We start from the raw sequence: 23,801 nt of genomic DNA, 5'->3' as shown, positions 1-23,801 counted from the left end.
AAATATTAAATATCTAAAATATTAAAAATAGTAAAAATTAGTAAATATTAAAAATTTAAATTGTAAATCATAAATAGAAAATAGAAAAATGAAAAGTAAGGTAGTACAAAAAAACCGAGAGGCAGGTCCGGATATTTGGAGGGTACGCCCGGATCCGGGTCAGGATCCGTTCAGCAGTCTTATCACAGTTGGAAAGAAGCTGTTCCCAAATCTGCCCGTACGAGTCTTCAAGCTCCTGAGCCTTCTCCCGGAGGGAAGAGGGACGAAAAGTGTGTTGGCTGGGTGGGTCGCGTCCTTGATTATCCTGGCAGCACTGCTCCGACAGCGTGCGGTTTAAAGTGAGTCCAAGGACGGAAGATTGGTTTGTGTGATGTGCTGTGCCGTGTTCATGATCTTCTGCAGCTTCTTTTGGCCTTGGACAGGACAACTTCCATACCAGGTTGTGATGCACTCCAGAAGAATGCTTTCTATGGTGCATCTATAAAAATTAGTGAGGGTTTTAGGGGACAGGCCAAATTTCTTTAATTTTCTCAGGAAGTAAAGGCGCTGGTGGGCCTTCTTGGCAGTGAACTCTGCTTGGTTGGACCGAGTCAGGTCATTTGTGATATTGACCCCGAGGAACTTAAAGCTTTTGACCTGTTCCACTTGCGCACCACCGACTTAAATTGGGGCGTGCAGTTCGCTACTCCTTCTGAAGTCAACAACACATTCCTTCATCTTGCTGACGTTGAGGGATAGGTTATTGTCTTCGCACCATGCCACCAGGTTCTTAATTTCCTCTCTGTACTCAAACTCATCATTACCCGAGATACGGCCGACAATTGTTGTGTCATCAGCAAACTTATATATTGAGTTTGATGGAAATATGTAATTTATCCATAATATTTATGTATAAAATTGCTTCAAAATATAAACATCACTCATCTCAATATTAGGATACTGAGACATTTGCTGAATCATACACTTACCATTTGTCCTGTTGATAAACACCTCCTGGACCCACCATTTCCTTTATTGCCATGACTTGTCCCTATCCCTGCAAGTCTCTCTCACATTCATCATTTCTGTGTCCAGTTCAGCAGATATGCCAGCACCTGTTCCTCTCCCAAGCCACTCACCTAAACTGTCCCCTTCCATCCCGCATTTCAACTTTGTGTCACTCTTTTCTTGTTTTTGTGCCTGCATTTCTACCTAAACATCTGCTCTCGTTCACTACAATTCCATGTTATCTGGCCCTCATGCCATGGTGTTTTGTTTTCAAGCTATCTTCCACCAGCTCTCATTGAGTCCATTTAATCACTGAGATCAGTTTGCTGGTCCTGTGACGCATTCTAAAAAAATTCTGCTGAGATTTTAATTCTCATTGACATTTTAAATAATTCCATCATTTCATGATGCTTTCCTTGCTAATCTGTTCCAAATATTAACAGTCCCCAGACTCCTGTCTACTGTCTTGAAAACCATCTCCCTACCTCCAACTTTCAAATGAGTCCTTGAATTCCTCAACCTCTTTTTTTCTTTTGTAGTGCAGAGTATCTGAAAATGAAGTAGAATTTTAGCAGGCTATTTAACCTGCACTTCATTCCCAGAGATAACTAATTAACTGCCCACTTGTGCCCTGTCTGGAAGTTGTGTGAAGTTGGCTCTTTTGAAAGTTGCACAAGCTTTTTGGATGAGTCATTCCTGTTATGTCTTGTAACTTCAAAATGTTAAACTAATTCAACGGAAGACCGCGAGTCCAAGAATGAGGGTCTAACTTCGTCTTTACTTTAAGTGAGGCGTGCATGTATCATGTCGTAACATGATGATGTATGCAATTAATGTTTTTTATATATAATCCATAATTATTGAAATAAACAAGAATGCTTAATCAATACATATGCACACATACACAGGAGATTACTCAGTATAACTGTGATATTAAATGCACAGCAATTCCGTTTGAAGCTGAACTGAGCAGTGATGCCTGGTTTTGTACATGCTTAGAGGTGGAATTCCAAGCCATCATTGACCTGTTGAAAGGGGGATAATAGGCCTTGCTTTCAATGCATTGCAAGATAGATATCGTTGAACAGTCTACCCCTCTCCACCTTGCCCACTGACAAAGTAAAGAGTCAGAAAATTGTGTACACCCATAAGGTTTTACAGCATGGTGATGAGTCGTGCCCAAGGGTTGGTCTCGGCCCGAAACGCCAGCTGTACTTTTTTCCCGTAGATGCTGCCTGGCCTGCTGAGTTCCTCCAGCGTTCTGTGTGTGTTGCTCGGATTTCCAGCATCTGCAGGTTTTCTCTTGTCTGTGATTGGAGACAAGCCCTTCTGTCCAACTCATCCATTACCATTCAAAGTGTCCTCTTGAGCTAGTACCACTTGCATGCATTTGGTCCATATACCTTGAAACCTTCCTTATCCATATGCTTGCCCAAATGTCTGTTAGATATTGTAATTGTACCCACTTCTACCACTTTCTCTGGCAGCAAGTGTCCATATACCCACTACTGACTGTGTCCCTTTAAATCTTTTTCCTCTCACATTAAGCCTATGCCCTGTAGTTTTAGACACCCCTACCCTGTGTGACCATCCACCTTATCTATGCCCCCTGCTCATGATTTCATAATCCTCTAAAAGGTCCCTCCCCCTCCCCCCCCCCCCCCCCACCGGCCTCCTAAGCTCCAGGGAAAACAGTCCCAATATCCCAATATATCCAGTCTCCGGGTGTCCTGTCCCAACAACATAGTTGTAAACCTTTTCAACATCCTTTCCAAGCTTAAGGATAGTTTTTCTGTAGCTAGAAGACCAGAAATGCATATAATACTCTAGATGTAACCTCACTAATGTTACATGACATTCACACACTTGTATTCGATGCCTGATCAAGAATGGAAGAATGTCAAATACCTTCTGCACCATCCTGTCTACCTGTGGCACAACTTTCAGTGAAATATGTACTTGCATATATTGGTAAGCAGTCCTTGGCGAAGGCGGACTTTGAAGGTAATGGTGAATATAACCAACACATACCAGCACAACCTCGGGTTAATTGAAGAAAATAATATTTGAAGATGAAGACCATTTGGCACAAAACTCACAGGCAATGAACAGCAGTGATCCTTCATAATCAGCATCAAAGAGGCAAAGAACCTGTACCAAGCTGCCCTTAGTAGGCATCCATGAGAAACTGCTGCACTGTCTCCAGTGTGCCAGCACAGTTTCAGCTGAGTGAGGGAAATTTTGTTCAAAGAAGAAAACATCAAACCTAACAGCAAACTCGTTCTACTGGGTAGCTGTGACCCCTGCCATCCTATGTGCTTCAAAGACCTGCACAACATTGTTGGCCAGAAATAACTACAATTTTCAAATCAGTGAACAGGAATGTGGCAGGGAAAGTGGAAACAGACAAATCAAAGGGCTTTACTCTACGTTCCAGGGAATAAAGTGCTAACCTATTCAATCTTTCCTTATAACTCAGCTCCTCCAGACACGGCAACATCCTTGTAAATCTTCTCTGTAATCTTTCAACCTTGTTTGCATCTTCCCTGTAGACCACCTAAGAAGAATGTCAGGTATATAGGTGTATACCACCTATGTACCCGACATCCAAATCCAACACTACCCGAGCCCCATTATGGACAGAGTAACATCCATTCCATTTCCTTGGAATCCCTAGTCTATGACAGCTCAAAGTAGAGAAGAATCCAGGAAGCTAATGAGATCTCTGAGTCTAGAGTGGGGGTACTTGGAGGCCAACTGCACACAACAGAAGGAGTGGACAACATGCCAAAAAAAAGCACACATCCATCTCATCAAATATCACTTGCCAACTTGCAGCAGAGCGTATGAATCCCATGTAAGACTCCGCACTTACCTCAGAACTAGCAGTACTGGAGGGGAAACAAGCTATTCTCATCCCAGAAAGACGATCAAAGGTGACGTGTAATTTGTCACCTCACCACCAGATGGCACATTTTGCAGCATCGCGATTTTGAACATTTCAAGATTGTTTATTGCCATTCTTCAGAACACCAGTGTAAAGGAGAATGAAATGATTGGTACTCTGGATTTAATGAAGCATAACTAAAACACAATAAGCATAAAATCACAATAAATATAAATGTAAGAGCAATGCTATAAAACGCAATGTACAAGTGTTAGATACATAGACTGATTTTATGTCCATAAAGTGCTGCTAGATGATGTGATGATGAATAGTTTATTTATCTAGAGGAAAAATATTGCAATGTGAAATAGTTGTAGATAATGACAGAAATAATTAGCAACTCTGTCAGTGGAAAGAGAAACAAAATTCCGGTCAATGTAATCTGCTTCTCGCTCCTCAAATGCTGCCAAGTATCTTGTTTATATTTCACTTTTATTTTAGATTAAGCTAGGGCTTTACTCTTTGGAGAGAAGGAGGATGAGAGGAGACATGATAGAGGTGTACAAGATAATAAGAGGAATAGATAGAGTGGATAGCCAGCGCCTCTTCCCCAGGGCACCACTGCTCAATACAAGAGGACATGGCTTTAAGGTAAGGGGTGGGAAGTTCAAGGGGGATATCAGAGGAAAGTTTTTTACTCAGAGAGTGGTTGGTGCGTGGAATGCACTGCCTGAGTCAGTGGTGGAGGCAGATACACTAGTGAAGTTTAAGAGACTACTAGACAGGTATATGGGGCTTATATGGGAGGCAGGGTTTGAGGGTCGGCATAACATTGTGGGCCGAAGGGCCTGTACTGTGCTGTACTATTCTATGTTCTATGCTATGTTCTAATAACTGTATTTTCTTACACCTATTTACCTTACAGAGGAGCAAGTCTTAATTCTGAAGGTGGTGGATTAGTTGGCTTCTCAGAGTACCCTGGGTAGAATGGTTCAGTGACATGTGGGTTATGATTGGGAGTTATGAACCTCGGGTTATTATTGCAGGGAAACACTGACAGCCCAACTGCCCTTGAAGGGAAGTGGAAGAAAATAATGTCCATGAAGCTTTTCCCCTTCAGTGATTGCCAAATGGCTGCAGCATATTTGCAGTTTAACCACCTAATTTGCCACTGGAAGGCCCAGAGAGATTAAAGAGAAGAGCAGAGGAAGTACGAAGATCTTGTCTGATTATCTGCACCCAGGGGGTTTAAACAAAGTGGCTGCAGAGACAGTGGACTCCTTGATCAAAGTTTAGCTAGATGAGAGGGGGTTCTTTGAAGTATATGAGATTCTAAAGGACATGACAAGTTAAATGCTGAGGCATTTCTACTGGTAGGAAAATCTTGAATGAGGGATCATGAAGACAGTATGAGGAGTTTGTCATTTAAAACTGAAATGTGTGGGAATTTCTTTTTGTAGCGTGTGGCAAGTCTCTGGAACTCCTCATCTCAGAGGGCTGTGGAGCTGAGATTATTGGAGCTGTTTAAATAGGTGGAGGAATTGTTTTTGAAAGATCATGGAACTGGGGGTTAGAGAGGACAGGCACTGAAGAGGTGTGAAGCCTGATGCTTATCAGCCATAGTCATATGGAATGGCAGGGCAGGCTGACTGGACTACTCTGGTTTCCATTTTCTTGTGTCATTATTCTCAAAGAAGAAGAAATAAACCATTATATATATTTTTTAATCGCACAGGGTAGAGGGATGTATGGCACATTGCCCAAAGGACATGCTGTTTGATGAAGTCACACTCAGATGTGTTCATCCAGTGGACTGTGAGTATCTCGGTTTATTGAATTCCTTGTATTCCATTTCTTTGGTTATTATTCATTACGGTGAGAGGTAAAAGTTGCAATGAAGATCTTTGTTTACCTTTGAAAATATTTCTTCGTTTCTTCGCTCATGCTTATCACTCAACCAACATTACTGGAACAGATGATCTGTATATCACTGTATTGCTGTTTGTGTGAACACGGTACGTAATCCCATTTTACAACTACACAACCACAGTACCAAAGTACTTCATTGACTTTGAACTGCTTTGGGGTCTGAAAAGAACGTGAAAGTTGCTATATAAATGCAGGTCTTTATTTATTTTATTAAGTATTGGTAATTCAGCTCATTGGCATATTATTGTAGAAATATCAACTATAATGCAACTAAATTAAAACAATACAGTTCTTATAATACTTTATATAGTTAAATTAATTAATGCCTTACACAAATTAAAATAGTTGAGATCTAAAGACATGGTAAAGAGGTATGTCTCTAGATCAGAGGTTCCCAAATTAGGGTCCATGGACCCTTCGGTTAATGATTGGGGTCCATGGCAAAAAACAACTTTGGGAACCCTACTCCAGATCCATAATTCATAACTGAAAAAAACACAAGTATGTAAGATTCCTTTTCTTACAATGGAAGCAGGGAAATAATGGCAAATTCAAAGAAAGCAATAAAGTTTTTGGATACTTGTAACAATGGAAGATATATTAATTGCTTATTTTCCAACAGGTATCAATGTAACTGCAACAGATTTACCTTACCTAACACCAACAACATCTACAAGAACTGAGGCAGTGTCCAGATCATCTACCACACCAATGACTCCAACAGTAAGACAGTTAACAACTTCCATTACTGGCCCATCAACGTCTCGTTCAACAGTTCCCTCAAAACCCGTGGTAACTATTTCTACATCGGCTTACGCAACATCTTTTTCATCCACGGAACTTCCAACCTTAAGTTCTCCATCTGTTGGGAGTAATGGGACAACAGCGGTTTCAGGTCCACGTCAAACCTCCATTTCACCTACTGAAAAGGTGCTGCCTTCCATAAGTACTGCTTTTCCAACTAGCAACCGGTCTGAAGTGGTAATTTCCTCAACACGTGTTGCAGAAGCTACTGTTCAGCCAGAAGTGATAAAGACTCAGTATAGCACACCCAGTGAAAGTACACCATTAAGCGGACAGACAGAAGTGGAGAAGGCTGAAATCACAACAGAGGCGATTACCAGCCAGCCTGCTGCACCAGTTACCACAAGCAAGGAAACCACCCTCACTCCAGAAGTCCCTGTCGTCCATGAAACCTCACCGATTTCTCCAATTTCAGCTTCCTCTCCGAGTGTCCTGGAGACAGTCACCTTGGACCTGTCCACTGCATCACTGACTTCTCCATCTACTCCAACAACACCTATTTCTGCAGCTCCGTCTCCTTCTCAGCCAGATGCTGCAATTACCTTTGGTATCTCAACAATACCCTCTTATTCTCAAACTGCACCACCATCAGTGACTCCATCATCTTGCATAGTAGGGGCACATTAAGCTTTCTTTTCCTTGAACAAAATCTATAAAATAAAAACCTAAAAAGTGCTAGAATTCTTTAAGTGCTTGTTGGGAATTTGAATAAACTCGGAATTTTTCATATTGACTCATATAGGTTCTCCCCAGGTTACTTCAGGATTCTGTTCCTAAGAAGTATTCATAACCCAAAGAGTTTGCACAGTGGAAGATCTGCCTGGCGAACCAAGGGTAGGGAGTAGCTAAACCAGGAAAATTAACTCAGACATTATGATATTACCACTAGATGAGTTCTGGCATGGCAGAAGATTCTGCAGCCTTGCAGCATCCAACATATCCATCAAGCCACTCTTCCAAATGCTTGTTTATCCAGTATGTATAGGCTCTACCCAAGTCAGGGGTTCATAACCTGTGGAGGACCTGTATTAGTATGTTTTACTGTTTGATATGCTGCTTTCAGAAGAACAATAGTTATTTCTTTGTCCATCATGGAGTCATAGAATCCTACCACATGGAAACTGGCCGTTCAGTCCATCGCCTCCTCACCCACTAGAGGGAACCATCTGTAATTAATCTCGGCTTCCAGCACAAGGCCCATCACTTTCTATGTCTAGGCCATTCAAATGCTCATCTAGCCACTTCTTCTTAAATACTGGCAGCCACGCTTTTTCTATCATTCTCTCAGGCAATACATTCCATTTCACTCTGTGTGAAAAATTACCTTTAGATCTTGTCCCCATTACTCTAAATCAATATCCTTTTACTAAAATCTACCTCTGATTTGGAGCAAAGTTTCCTGCAGTCTACCCTCTCAATCTCCTCTGTACCCTCTGCAGGATATTTTTTCTATAGTGCAGTGACCAGAAAGTCACAGTACTCCAGCTGAAATTTCACCAATGTTTCATGAAGTTGGAGCATGCTGTCCCCGCTCTTGTATCCAACACCCTGACTAATGAAGACCGATATCCCATATGCCTTCTTCACCATGTTATCTGCCTGCACTGTCACATTCAAGGATAGATTCATAGATCTTCAAACCTCAATACTTGATGCTGTTCTCGTTATCCCTATTCTACTGATAATTACTCCTCCCAATCAGTTATCTAGTACTAAGCTTTTAGTTTGTCAATTAAGAGCAGGCCAAGTTACTATCATTCAACATCACTGAAGTTTCTGAACAGGAGGATATAGGTATTTTCCTGCCAGTTTTATACTTCCTGAAAATAGATGCCCAACCAATGTATAGAAGCAGGGGTTCACAACCATTTTTATGCTATGGACAATACCATTAAGCAAGGGGTCCCTGGACCCCAGGTTGAGAACTTCTGGCAGAGTAGCTTGGATAGATGCAAATCATATGCTTATTCATATACTTATGCAGGCAAATTTACATTGTTAATTAATGAACTGTGGATACCACCCACAAGATCGCCATTCCAATGATAAGATGGTGGTGAGACCTCCTTCACTAGCTACAGTCTCTGTGGGGTAAGTATTCTGGTAAGGTAGGGTGCTCCAGAATTTTAACCAGCAATCCCAATCCCTCTCTGACAGCTATGTCCTTCAGGTCCCAGTCATCTTGGCCACTGCTGTGGTTTACTTAGTGATGGTCATTGGCCTCTTCAAGCAGACTATATTAAGTGGCCTCACAGCCTTAGGATCAGGCTTGAAGTAGTGGTCAACATGAAGGAGCGCTAACATATCAATGGAAGAAACTAGTAGACGGATTCCTTTATCCCACTTTGACCTGATGTCCCAAGTCTTTCACAAGATGGAGAGTTGACAAGGTGGACTTCCTGGTCCCCCTTACGACTATGTTGCTCCCACCAGTGGATTGTGCTGTCAGTGGAGGGGGACGTGCCGAGAAAGGTGAGGGAGTAATGTAGGTTGTTGTTGATGGGAATGATTCTGCCAGCAGGAATTTGTATAATTAGTCAATGGAAGAGCCATTCTAGTTTTGGCACATCCCCAAATGTCAGTGAGAAGGACTTTGCAGAGTTATCTTGGCTGGTAACCAAATGTCTAAGGCCTTTAGTGGGAAGACTGAAAGTCACTTTTTTTTTCAAAATATAGATGTACTGAGTAAAGTAAGTAACATGCATAATTAATTTGACTAATTAAAAAATTGCTGTGTATTACCCCTAACCATACAGTTCCTCAAGAAGGCATGAAGTCCTTATTCATTTTCTTAGGTTTTGGCTCAAGGTATATCATTAAGTTCATCATAAAACCTAGTCTACCTCATCTAGTGAAGAATGCATTTATTTAATGCATAGGGGATCAATTAATGACCTAAAGTAACAGAAAGACCATTTCCAAACCTGAATGATATTAGAAAAAGTAATTGATTTGAAAGTAGGCTATCTTTTCAATGCATCATATTTCATATTTTTTCATGCTTTTCTTACAACATTGGTGATTATTCAGCATCATGTCTCTGCAGGCTCTGCAGAACATGTCTACCTAATCACTTAACAAATCTTTAGTCAATAATTCCATTGTACGCCTTAGTGCAAACTAAAACGCAAAACTTTTGTGATGTTGTTGACTCATAGAAACATAGAAAATAGGTGCAGGAGTAGGCCATTCGGCCCTTCGAGCCTGCACCGCCATTCAGTATGATCATGGCTGATCATCCAACTCAGAACCCTGTACCAGCCTTCTCTCCATACTCCCTGATCCCTTTAGCCACAAGGGCCATATCTAACTCCCTCTTAAATATAGCCAATGAACTGGCCTCAACTGTTTCCTGTGGCAGAGAATTCCACAGATTCACCACTCTCTGTGTGAAGAAGTTTTTCCTCATCTCGGTCCTAAAAGGCTCCCCTTTAGCCTTAAACTCGTTCTGGACTTCCCCAACATCGGGAACAATCTTCCTGCATCTAGCCTGTCCAATCCCTTTAGGATTTTATACGTTTTAATAAGATCCCCCCTCAATCTCTGACTCATGTGAAAGCTTCTTCATTTTCACGTCTCTCCACTTTCCAATGCCACTTATTATACTCTCTTTATTTATTCTTGGCCTCTCTATCTTTGCAATCTACAAGCTTGTGGTGGACTCAGTTTGTCTTTGGGCTACTTCCATTTAAAGACTTTTATAGAATTAGTTTTCAGTTAAGAAGAATCAGCTGCCTAATAGAGAAAGCATCTGAGTTTCATTTGCCTTTAATCATTTGCCCTGAGTATTGGGTAGTTTAACAACAGGTAACACAGATTTTATTCTGGGATGATCCACTGAAAATTCCAACCTTGGTTTTTAGCCAACTTCATATGGACTGGCATGAATATAGATGTATGATTTAAGCTGAGGTTAATAATGTTCTCCACAATCTTGGCTTATTTTAATTATTGTAATTTTTTGAACTGTGTTGGCAGGCCTGATCTTACATTTCTACATTCAACCTAATTCACCATTTTCTATGTCTATTCCGAGACTATGAATAGAAATTGTTTAACATAGAGAAATAATATATCAGGAAATAGTCTTAATCGTGATTGAGTAATTTTCTAATACATACCATGGCTGGTGCCATATAGATACTACGATTGTAATTCCTGGGTCATGTTTGTGAGGTTACCTTCAAGCTACGCAATAATCTCGAGCACAGCTTTGCTTCTGTAACCACCTGCTCTAACGTCAGAATCAGCGCTTTAAATTGTGAAGTCTCTTTTCATGCAGGTTTGTTTTCAGATGGAGGAGTGTGTGGATGGTAGGTGGTTGTATTAGTACTTGTGTGTATGCAGGAGTATGTCACATTATCATCATACAGTATGCGGCAATGGATGCACAGAACTTGGTTTTCAGTACAATTCTATAATGTAGTGCATGAAGTAGTTGAAGTACACATTAGAATTTATTGGACCTGGAGTTGTGGCTTTATGCTCTTCTCTCTAAAGTGATTTGGTTTCTTTCTGTGGGTTTTTGTTTGATGAAATAAGCATTTTAGCAATAGATGCTCTTAACTGATACTCTTAATTAAATGGACATGGATCTTATAATGTTCACAATAATTTCCACAATTTGTGCCAAAGTTCCATAATTATTTGTCAAATACTAATCTGTATTTGAAACAAAGCACTGTAACAGATTTGTCACAATTCAGAGGCCTTCTTACCAAGTATTACCCAAAGCTTCTTAGTGAATGCACTATATTTATCTTCTGACCTTCTTTACAATTCTGTATTATTTTTTCCAGTGTCCTTTTAATGTGACACAGCCAAGCTGTGGTTTTTTGGGAATGCCTGTCCAAGTCAACAGTGATAGGTGCTGCCCACAATGGGAGTGTCCATGTGAGTACTGGCTTTGGATTTGTTCTGCACCATATTAGGCAATATTTTTACAGAAAACCTTATCACTCACATCGGGGTGCAAAAGGGGGAGAAGCACAAATATAAAACAAGTATATTTGTTTCTGAAATTGGAAAGCTAAAAATCTGCAGATGCTGGAAATCTGAAATAAAACAAAGAAAATGCTGGAGTATCATCTGCAAAGAGAGAGAAATGAAGATGATGTTTCAGATAAATGACCTCCCATTAGATCATTAGGATATTACTTCTTACTGTTCTTGTGAGGTGGTTTGATTATCTATTCCAGTTTTAATTCAGTTTATTTGAGTGTAGTGTTATCGATTCTAAATGTACAGGTGTAGGACTCTTTGAGCCCCTGAGCTGTTGGTTGGTTTTGCCACTGCACAGTCCGTGGAGTCCAGTCTTGCTGAGATTCCCAGCACCGCATTATGGAATTCCCTTCCGTACCCTGCACCAGCGATCCAAGAGAACATTGATTTTCATTGGAGAAACTGTTGTTTTTACTTATGATAATTTAACATTGGTTTAATGTGTTGAATCATTTAGAGTTTTTATGTTAACTCTTGCCTTTATAAAGAAGAGTAATTTTAATTTATTTTTGATTTTAATAATATTTTAATGCCTGAATTTCAGACATTTAACAACATCACTGCCTTTCTACCTTCCTTGCGTATTACAATACAGAATGAGTATACCTAGCCCATCGAATCCACACCGTCTCTCACCAGAGCAAGGCCACTCCACTTTCCTCATTTCCCTTTTCACCACCAACTACTTCTCTCTCACACTTCCGTCACCTCATTTTTGATTCTTTTACCACTCACTAAGTAGTCACGCACGTCGCCAGTTAATCTACCAGCACCTCAACTGGGATGTGGGATCAGCCAGCAGAAACCCGGCAGATGACACAAGCTCAACTCAGCAAAGTTATGATTGGACCCTGGTCACTGGAGCTGAGGCAGTAGTGCTAACTCCTGTGGGCGGGGTGATGTGGGCCTCCATACTATGTCATTTTGGCAAGCCACATGAAAACAGTGTAAAAAGAGACCTAATGTAATAAATCTTCTTATCCTATTTATCCCTTTCCTTGCCTGGAAACTGTGAACCACAGGTCTCCAATTATGTTTACAATCATCCCATGCAAATACAATATTACTTCCTACAGTTCTGTGCAAAAGTCCTAGGCACATACAGTATATATAGTCTTGTACATAGTCAGTAGAAGCCTTAGGGTGCCTAAGACGTTTGCACAGTAATGTATTTGTTAACGTGAAGAGGGAGATTGTAAATCTGGCGAGAGCAAAAATGTTGTGAGTGGTAACGGTGGATGTTCATGGGAGGGGTGTGGGACAGGTGGTAGAGAAACAATGCTGGGGGTGGGGTGGAGGGTGCCATGGGTGCAGACACACCCAGCCGTGAGACACCAGGCAAGGCCACTTGCTTCCAAACAACTGGTTTATTGTTCATTACAGAACGTCTCTCTGGTGCTCCCTGCTCCCTCCCCTCTCCCTTTCCTTTTTCCCAACCATGATTCTTCTCTCCCTGCTTCCCTTCCCACTCTCAGTCCACAATAGGGACCCAGGTTTATCATCGCTCAGATGTGTTATGAAAGTTGTTTTCGTTTTGTGGCAGCAGTACGGTGCAATACATAAAATTACTACAGTACTGTGCAATAGTTGTAGGCACCCTAGCTATATATGGTATATGTGCCCAAGACTTTTGCACAGTACTGTTTATTTTATAACTTTAAAAAATTTAAAGTAATTACTTTATTAAAAATTACCTTGCCAGGTCGCTGCTCAGTATTCTCTGACCTACACATCATTACATTCGATGGCAATGATGTTGGAGTTTATGATGCTGCAGCCTATGTACTGACTCTGTTACCACAAGAAACTATTGTTGCCCATGTTGAACAGTGTCCAACCCGTGAGGTAACTGATGACTTTTCTGAAACTAGAATCTAACGCGGTAAAGAAATTTAGAACTTACATTAAAAAACAGTGCATTAATTTAAATTAGCAACCATCATCAGATTTCCTAAAATTGTATGTTAATAATCATCAGTGTTATTAAGTGCATCTGTGTTATTAAGGCTGGTGGCATAGTGGCATCAGCGCTGGACTGCGGGGCAGAGGTTCCGAAGTTCAAACCCTGCCGGCTCCCCCCGGCACGCTTTCCATCCGTGCGGGGTTCAAGAGCTGGTGATCTCTTTGGAAAAAAAAAACTCACCTGGCAGAAGGCAATGGCAAACCACTGCTGTGACTTGTTTTGTACGCGAATTCCAACTACGTCAGAACGGCGTGGGAGGAAGTCGTCCGCTACCCGCAAAAATTCCAGATGCGACCGACATTATTATTATCGTAGCTGTTAAGTGAATGGGCGAGGATTTGGCATTTGGAGCAGAAAGTGAGGAAATGTGAGGGTATCACCAAGAAATAGAACAGAATATTGTTTAAATGGAAAGAGTCTACAGAATATTGCTGTACACAAGGAATCCTGTATTGGAATACAGAATGTTTGCAGACACAACAAATTATGAAGGAGTCCAATGGAAAACTGGCCAATTTTGATTGGAGATGGATTGCAAAAACCCTCAGGGAAATCTTGTTACAACTGGTTGGTATGACCAAAGCTGATCTCTTGATTTAAGATTCTAAACAGAACTAAGATGCTATTCTTGCATTGTAAGATCATAAGAAGTTCACTGGATTGTTTCCCGGGATGAAGACATTGTTGTATGAAGAAAAGTTGATCAGGTTGGACCTTTATTCATTAGAATTTAGAAAGGCCTATATTCACTGGAGTTCAGAACAAAGAGAGATACTTTTTTTATCTAGCCACTTGATTATTTAGTAGATACTGAAAAGATGTTTTTCCTCATGGAGGAATCTAGAATGATAAGCCCTTTTTTTCAAAATAAAGAATCATTCATTGAAATGATGAGGAGGAAGAATTTCTTCACACTAAATGTTATGAATTATTTTGCATTTCAGAGAACTGTGGAGGCTGACTCATTCAGTACATGCAATAAGACGGAGAGAGTTCTGATCAATAGGGGAGTCATAGGTTAACAAAGCAGAAAATACCAGAATTCAACAGTTCAAGCAGCATCCATGGAAGGAGAAATATGTTAACATATTGGTCAGGGACACCTAACGATTATGGAAGGCTGGCAAGAAAGTAGAGCTGAGCGATAGATTGGTTCAGCCGTGATCCTTTTCAATGTTAGAGCAGACTTATGATGTCATATGACCTAATGCTCTTTTATAATTTATATATTCTTGTTTGAAATTAATTATTAAGACATTGTTTTAATATATATAACAATGAAAGCTATTCACTGATTCTTGAAATATTGAAATGTTTCTGAAATATATTTTTATTATTTACAGAGTGCAAATTCTATAAGGCGTCCTGTAAGTAAATGAGAATTATTTTAACTAAATTTGGATATGGCTCACTTCATGTTGTTAGCAACATAGGATATTTATTTTTGTAAATTTGTTCACCCAGTCTCATTGTTTTTGCCACTAAGGTGCCAGGAGGAAACTCTGGATTATGCTTTAAAAAGCTGAACATAACCTCACGTAAACACAGAGTTCTCATCGATAGACTTGACAGACTGGTGAGTGTGAAACAACAACATTTTTGCTCATGACTTTTGCATTAATTTCATTAATTTACTGATATTACTAATAAGTTACAGATGCAAAACAAACATATTATCTAGATGACAATGAATCAGAATCAGGTTTAATATCATTGGCATATGTTGTGAAATTTGTTGCAATTTCCATCTGAGCTGCTCGCATAAGTTGCCTTCTTAATGGCGTTCCAGAAACGATAACCCATATGAAAAGTAAACTACGCAAACATGAGGAAATCTGCAGATGCTGGAATTTCAAGCAACACACATTAAGGTTGCTGGTGAACGCAGCAGGCTAGGCAGCATCTATAGGAAGAGGTACAGTCTCTTCCTATACATGCTGCCTGGCCTGCTGCGTTCACCAGCAATTTTTATGTGTGTTGCTAAATAATAAACTACCTTTTCTTTACCATTCTTGTGATGTCTGATCATTTCATGATTTTGTTTTTACTTATTTCACAAAATTCACTCTCCCAGCTTTGGGGAAAATGGTTCATAAGATAATCAATCATAAAATATGATACCCTTGACAAAACAGAACTACACTCAAGAAGCATTAGTATTTTCCTTTTGCCTCAAAAGCTGGCAAAATATTGGCCTTCCAGATCTATTTGGTGCAGGGAACTATTCCCAGTCCTGAATGGATTCATTGGGCAGTTCTGTTTTCTAGTGTAGGGGCATTGAAATTTGTTAAGAAGTTGGTTGAGAAGGAAGAAGGCTGATGAAAATAATGTTGAATCTTAACAAAATATTGGTTGGGTAAAGGCTGGAGAACCATACTGCACTCTTCACTTTAGGAAAGATGTAAAGGGTTTGGAAAGAGTGTAGAAGAAATTTATTGGAAAGATTTGGCACAAGGAGAACTTTAGAAACTGGAATTATTCTCCTTGGAACTGAGTAACCTCTAAGCAAATCTGATATAGTGTTCATTAGCATATAGGTAGGGCGCCATGGTTGCTTAGCAGATAGTGCTACACTATCACAGCTTGGGGCATTGGAGTTTTGAGTTCAATCCTGGCATCCTCTGTAAGGAGTCTGTACATCCTCCCCATGGAATGCGTGGGTTTCCTTTGGGTGCTCCGGTTTCCTTCCCCAGTTGAAAGACATAGTGGTTAGTGGGTTAATTGGTCAATGTAAATTAGGTTAGGGTTAAATTGGAGTGTGGATCAAAAGGCCAGAAGGGCCTATTCCACGCTGTGTCTACAAATAAATAAACAAACAAATAAATAAATGGATAGGTATTTGAAATCTTGAAAGATAGAGACAGGATATATCGAGAGAAATGCCTCCTATTGGTAGAGAGGTCAAGAACTAGGAGATATAGAATGAAGGGATTGGCAAAAGAAACAAATATGACATAGGATTATTTTCTAAAGGTAGGTAGGAAATGAGTGACGAATTGTGGAGGTAGATAGCATGCAGTAGATTTCTTGAATTGAACTGTTATGAATTTGATGAGCTGAATTGTTGTCTCTCATAGACACAAGATTCTGCAGATAATGGAAATCTTTTGCAACACACACACATACACAATGTACTGGATAAACTCAACAAGTTGGGCAGTATCTATGGAGGGGAATAAATAACTGATGTTTCGAGCTGAGTCCCTTCATCAGGACTGGAAAGGAAGGGGGTAGAAGCCGGAATAAGAACATGGGGAAAGGGGAAGGAGTACAAGCTGGTAGGTGACAGGTGAGACCAGGTGAGGAGGAAGGTGAGTGGATGGAAACCACTCTCCCAACTTCTTCTTCATCTTTCTGTAAACCATTCCTGGGAAGCAACTTGGAAAGAAGGTGACTGAGTGTGGGCAGGATGTGGGTCTTGGTGTGACAGAGGAGCAAGAAATTGCAGATGAACTGCAGGTAGGAAAGAAAATAATTGAGATATGACAGGAACTTGCTCTCAAAGTCTCTACATCTTAAGTTCCCAATATTTGTTTCTTATTAATTATTATTTATTTTCTCTTTTGTATTTGTACAGTTTGTTGTTTTTCGCATATTGGTTGTTTGTCCAGCCAGTTGGTTGTGGTCTTTCACTGATTCTATTGTGTTTCTTTGTATTTCCTGTGAATTGTCTGCAAGAGAAAGAATCTCAGGGTAGTATATGAACTTTGAATAAGAAGTTGGAGGAGGGGAAGGAGTACAAAGTAAACTCATGCCATCTGACAGCAAAAGATTTCATATTTGTCCAAAACTGTGGAGTTTTTGACATTAGATTAGATTATTGGATTATGAGGACACTCAGTCCTCGTTTATTGTCATTTAGAAATGCATGCATTAAAAAATGATACAATGTTCCTCCAGAGTGATATCACAAATAAAACAGGACAAACCAAAGACTAACACTGACAAGACCACATAATGATAACATATAGTTACTGCAGTGCAAAACAATACCATAATTTGATAAAGAGCAGACCATGGGAATGGTAAAAAAAAGTCTCAAAGTTCCGATCGACTCCCGATAGTCCTGATGGCAGGCGGCAAAAGGGAGAAACTCTCCCTGCCATAAACCTCCAGGCACCCGACAACTGCCAATGCATTGGAAGCACCCGACCACAGCCGACTCTGAGTCCGTCCGAAAACTTTGAGCCTCAGACCAGCCCCTCCGATACAGCCTCCTGAGCACCATCCTCTGCCAAGCGCCTCGACCACACCCCCCTCCGCCCCCCCCCCCCCCGGCCGCCGAGCAACAAGCAAAGCTGAGGACTCGAGGCCTTCTCCTCCGGAGATTCTGGATCACACAGTAGCAGCGGCAGAGAAGAAGGCATTTCAGAAGTTTCTCCAGATGTTCCTCCGTGCTCTCACGTCTGTCTCCATCAAATGAGGATTGTGCACGGCAGCCTACTTGACAGATAACAGATATTATTTCGTTGGAGTGGCCACTGTGCACTGTGTCGCACCGCCATCTTCTCCTCCTACACAGTCTTTGTCTAGGCATTGCAAGTGAAATAAGATAATAAATTTTATGTGTTTTTATGAATTTTCTATAAATGTTAAACTTCAAGAGTTGGATATCTTCACTACAGAATTATACCCAATTATTATAGTTAGCATTAATCCTAATGACTCACTTTCAAGGGCTCTACAACTCATGTTCTCAGTACTATTTATTTACTTATATTTTTATTTGCACAGTTTGTCTTCTTTGCAGATTGGTTGTTTATCAGTCTTTGTGTGTAGTTTCCATTGATTCTTTTGTACTTCTTTGTTTTACTGTGAATACCTTCAAGGAAATCAATATCAGGGTTGCATATGGTGACACACAGTATGCACGGGTAATAAATTTACTTCGAAATTTGAAAGAAAGTTATTAAAAAACGAGCAAAGAGAAACTGTAGCAATTGGTTGTGGCTGACTGAGAAAGGTCCCGTCAGAGAGAGGTGCACCGAGAAAGGTCCCATCATGGTGGGGTGCATTGAGAAAGGTCCCATCAGGGTGGGGTGCATTGAGAAAGGTCCCGTCAGGGTGAGGTACACTGAGAAAAGTCCCGTCAGAGAGAGGTGCACTGAGAAAGGTCCCATCAGGGTGGGGTGCATTGAGAAAGGTCCCATCAGGGTGGGGTGCATTGAGAAAGGTCCCGTCAGGGTGAGGTACACTGAGAAAGGTCCCGTCAGAGAGAGGTGCACTGAGAAAGGTCCCATCAGGGTGGGGTGCATTGAGAAAGGTCCCATCAGGGTGGGGTGGACTGAGAAAGGTCCCGTCAGAGAGAGGTGCACTGAGAAAGGTCCCGTCAGGGTGAGGTGAGCTGAGGAAGGCCCCGTTGGTGTGAAGTGAAACTAAGAGAACAAGCAACCGGAGAGCTGAGGACTGAAAAGGAACATAATTGATGGGAGCTACGGAGAAAGGAGGTGATTGTAGTGAAACTTAGCCGGGAAATGAGATTAAATAGAACAGTGATAACTGTAAAAATTGGCAAAGGTGAAAGATGGTGTGAAATGGGAGGTCAGCAAATGGGAGAAGAAGTGGTTGAGAAGGGAATGACTAGAAAAAGGTGCTCAGGAGATTGGAATAGAAAAAGAACAGGGAAAACGGTAAGAAGGAGCAGAACAATTAGACAATTTGAAGGTTACAATGGGGAAGGTGACTGAGAGGAGGAAACAAAGGAAGTGGGCAGGACTGTAAATTTAAAATGCATTCGGAAGGAAGGTGAACAGTGGGGATGACCAGGATCTGCAGAACTGCAATTAAACTGGGAAAAGTTTGACACAACAAAGTAAACATCTTTGAGACTTGAATTTTACCATAAGCCAATCAAAGGTATAAAAATCTGCAATCTCTGCCAGTTTTTAAGTACTTGTGGGGTAGATTTGAAGAGTCCCATATAGATTCCTACTGGGCCTAGTGGAAGTTCTCCAAGTCAGCAAAAATTCATAACGTTCATAATTGAGTTTATTTAGTTTAATTTAGAGATACAGCACAGTTACAGGCCCTTCTGGCCCAACGAGCCCATGTGACCAATTAGCCTACTGACCAACACCTCTTTGTGGGAGAAAACCAGAGCATCTGGAGGAAATGCACCAGGAGGACAGACCAACACTTTTACAGAGAGCGGCAGGAATTGAACCTGGTTTGCTGGTGCTGAAAAGTGTCACACTAACTGCTATGCAGTGTGCTACTAATTTTGAAAATTAAGTATTGTGACTTCTGTTAGCTTATCTAACCGTAGACTATAAGGAGAGGGGTGAGATGGCATTGCGGCTTAAATACATATATTGCAATCTTTTTATATTAGTTAATCAAAATGCATTATTCAACTCAGATTTTACAAAGTTTTTGTTGTGTTTATTTTATTTACAGACAACAGTAAACTCCAGACCTGCTCGCCTCCCCTTCACAAAATTGGGTTTCCACATACAGGATACTGGAGCAATGTACCTGATTGGAACCCCAGCTGGTGTGACTATTCAGTGGTATCGTAGCACAGGTGTCATTGTGTTGGAATTTGGTTTGCCTTCCAACAGAACCATCGGAACTAAAGGCTTATGTGGTGAGTGTACCGTAGATGCAAGGCCTAAAGACCCTTAAAGGGACAAAAAGACAATAAGTTGGTGCAATGCAGGAGACCAGCACAGATTGCAAAGGAGGTGGGTGGTGTGGGCACAAGATTTATTCTTATGTGGCAGGAGATCAGAGGTTAGGCATCTCATGGGACGTTATCAAAGTTCAAAGTAAAATTTATTATCGAAGTACTTATATGTCACCATATACAACCCTGAAATTCATTTTCTTATGGGCATACTCAACAAATCTATAGACTAATAACTATAACAGGATCAAAGAAAGACAACCCAACTAGGGCGTTCAACCAGAGTGTAGAAGACAACAAACTATGCCAATGCAAATATAGATAAATATCAATGAAAACAGGAACATGAAATGAAGAGTCCTTGAAAATGAGTCCATTGGTTGGAAACATTTCAAGGATGGGGCAAGTGAAGTTGAGTAAAGTTGCTTAGAAGAAGGATGTCCTTGAGGGCATCTCAAAGGAATGGACATATCTGCAGCTTCTCTAGCCACACCCTAGGTACTGCAGTTGCATCAGTCAAAACCTATGCCATATATGAAGGTTAGAAAATACTAAATGCAACTCCCAGTTTAACATGATTGTGCTTAATAATTTCAATTTTGTAGTATACAGTTTCATCATTCATACAGCATATATACCACACAAAACTTTCCGAAACATGCTTTGAGTGCATATGAACTAGATTCAGATAAAAGTTTGTCACAGTGACTTAAAAGCTTTACACTGTACAATAGTACTCTAGCCAGTTTAAATGGACATAAAAGCATCTGATTTAAATTAGTGCTGCTCAACATTTTAAGAATAATTGAAAAGAAGGAATTAAGAGGTTGCTGCATTTTCCAAAAAAAAATCATGCTACAGCTGTGTCTCAGGTTTGTAAGTGATGACATTTATCTACTTTGGTAATAAATTTACTTTAAATTGTGAACTAAAATGGCAGAGTAAGCAAAGTCATAAATTGTTCTTGTATCAAAGAGCATATTCACTATGGATCAGTTTAACTGTCGACATTGAAATTACTATTGCTGTACTTATTGTACAATGTTCAAGTTTACAAATTAAATAGAAGAACATAAGAAAACAGGAGCAGGAGTAGGACACTTGGCCCCTCAGACATAACCCATCATTCAATATGATCTGCCCCAGGCCTTAGAATATAGAACACTAGAGCACAGTACAGGCCCTTCTGCCCATGGTGTTGTGATGACCTTATAACCTACTCTAAGATCAGTCTAACCCTTCACCTACATAATTTTCTGTTTTTCGATCATCCACATGCTATATGCCTTATCTCCTCTTTTGTACCAGTTCCCAATAACCTTCACTTCCCAGATTTTTCAGAATATTATTTACTTCTTCTTTAAATATCCCAAATGATCCAGCCTCCACAACATGTAGGAGTAGAGAATTCCAGAGATTCACCACATATAGTCATAGTCATAGTCATACTTTATAGATCCCGGGGGAAATTGGTTTTCGTTACAGTTGCACCATAAATAATTAAATAGTAATAAAACCATAAATAGTTAAATAGTAATATGTAAATTAAGCCAGGAAATAAGTCCAGGACCAGCCTATTGGCTCAGGGTGTCTGACTCTCCAAGGGAGGAGTTGTAAAGTTTGATGGCCACAGGCAGGAATGACTTCCTATGACGCTCTGTGTTGCATTTCGGTAGAATGAGTCTCTGGCTGAATGTACTCCTGTGCCCAACCAGTACATTATGTAGTGGATGGGAGACATTGTCCAAGATGGCATGCAACTTGGACGGCATGTAACTTGGACAGCATCCTCTTTTCAGACACCACCGTGAGAGAGTACAGTTCCATCCCCACAACATCACTAGCCTTATGAATGAGTTTGTTGATTCTGTTGGTGTCTGCTACCCTCAGCCTGCTGCCCCAGCACACAACAGCAAACATGATCGCACTGGTCACCACAGACTTGTAGAACATCCTCAGCATCGTCCGGCAGATGTTAAAGGACCTCAGTCTCCTCAGGAAATAGAGACGGCTCTGACCCTTCTTGTAGACAGCCTCAGTGTTCTTTGACCAGTCCAGTTTATTGTAAATTCGTATCCCCAGGTATTTGTAATTCTCCACCATGTCCACACTGACCCCCTGGATGGAAACAGGGGTCGCCAGTACCTTAGCTCTCCTCAGGTTTACCACCAGCTCCTTAGTCTTTTTCACATTAAGCTGCAGATAATTCTGCTCACACCATGTGACAAATTTTCCTACCTAGCCCTGTACTCAGCCTCATCTCCCTTGCTGATGCATCCAACTATGGCAGAGCCATCAGAAAACTTCTGAAGATGACAGGACTCTGTGCAGTAGTTGAAGTCCGAGGTGTAAATGGTGAAGAGAAAGGGAGACCAGACAATCCCCTGTGGAGCCCCAGTGCTGCTGATCACTCTGTCAGACACACAGTGTTGCAAGCACACATACTGTGGTCTGCCAGTCAGGTAATCAAGAATCCATGACACCAGGGAAGCATCCACCTGCATCGCTGTCAGCTTCTCCCCCAGCAGAGCAGGGCGGATGGTGTTGAACACACTGGAGAAGTCAAAAAACATGACCCTCACAGTGCTCGCTGGCTTGTCCAGGTGGGCATATGCGAGAAGTCCCTATGTGTCTCAATTTTAGATGAACACTTCCTCATCTTGTAACTACATCCTCATGTTAGCGATTCTCTCATTAATGGAAACATCTCAACAGTTAGTCTATCCTTTCAGGATCCTAGATGGTTCAATGTGATCACATCGCATTTTCCTAAATGGTACAAATCCAATTTCTTTAACCACTCATGATAAGACGATCCTCATATCCTAGGAATTAATCTCTTCCGTATTTGCTCCAGTGGCGGTATGTTCTTTCTTACATGAGGGGACCAAAATGTGTGCAGTAGTCCACTGTAATAAAAGCAATCCATTTGCTTTGAAGCATGGTTCATCTAGAAGTTATCAAGGAACAATTATGTATTTGAAACCATCATATTATCTAAATGGGAGAATATATAATAATATAATTCTAATTGTTTTTGGAAGGGTGTGTGGAAAGTAAAAATCTATCAGTATATGCAGATTATGACAAAGGAGCAGACCCATTTCCACTCACCCTTTCCTTGTACACCATTATCTCACCACTTTCTCTTAAAGACTTTAACAATTTGGCAACTATGGTTGTGTTCATACTGATAACTCTCTAACATTTATGGAAAGGCTCATACTTCACATATGGTGAGAACATTTTCACTCAGAGGGAATCCCAGTCAGAATATTGCTGTCTTTAATGATTCTGCAATACAAGTACGATCTGGTGAATTTCCCTGGATTTTGACAAGAGGAGGAACCTTTGATAGATTTTATCTGAGCTGAGAGGTTTGTGATATTGAATAAAACATTCATAATTAACACACTCGTTGCATTCAGAGAGACATGGAGTCATAGAAGAGTACAGCACAGAAACTGGCCTGTCAGCCCATCTAGTCCATGCCAACACCATTTAAACTGCCTACTCCCATTGACCTGCACAGAGACCATAGCCCTCCATACCCCTACTATCCACGTACCTGTCCAATCTTTGCTTAAACCTTGAAAATTGAGCTC

The 23,801-nt window shown here is 40.7% G+C and overlaps 1 protein-coding gene across 1 annotated transcript in view; it reads left to right on the top strand.

Annotated features, from left to right (window-relative positions):
* otogl (otogelin-like) overlaps positions 1–23,801 on the top strand; it is a 167,884-nt gene that overhangs the window by 108,916 nt on the left and 35,167 nt on the right. The window contains exons 33-39 of the mRNA XM_063059518.1: positions 5,610–5,689; positions 6,426–7,219; positions 11,407–11,500; positions 13,311–13,453; positions 14,915–14,938; positions 15,058–15,147; positions 19,968–20,157. Coding sequence (XP_062915588.1) covers positions 5,610–5,689; positions 6,426–7,219; positions 11,407–11,500; positions 13,311–13,453; positions 14,915–14,938; positions 15,058–15,147; positions 19,968–20,157 — 1,415 coding nt within the window. The remainder of the gene's footprint in view (positions 1–5,609; positions 5,690–6,425; positions 7,220–11,406; positions 11,501–13,310; positions 13,454–14,914; positions 14,939–15,057; positions 15,148–19,967; positions 20,158–23,801) is intronic.

This window comes from Mobula hypostoma, chromosome 9 (assembly GCF_963921235.1).
Source record: "Mobula hypostoma chromosome 9, sMobHyp1.1, whole genome shotgun sequence".
NCBI classification, from domain to species: domain Eukaryota; kingdom Metazoa; phylum Chordata; class Chondrichthyes; order Myliobatiformes; family Myliobatidae; genus Mobula; species Mobula hypostoma.
The sequence above is the reverse complement of the archived record's forward strand: the minus strand, read 5'-3'. Positions and strand labels throughout refer to the sequence as shown.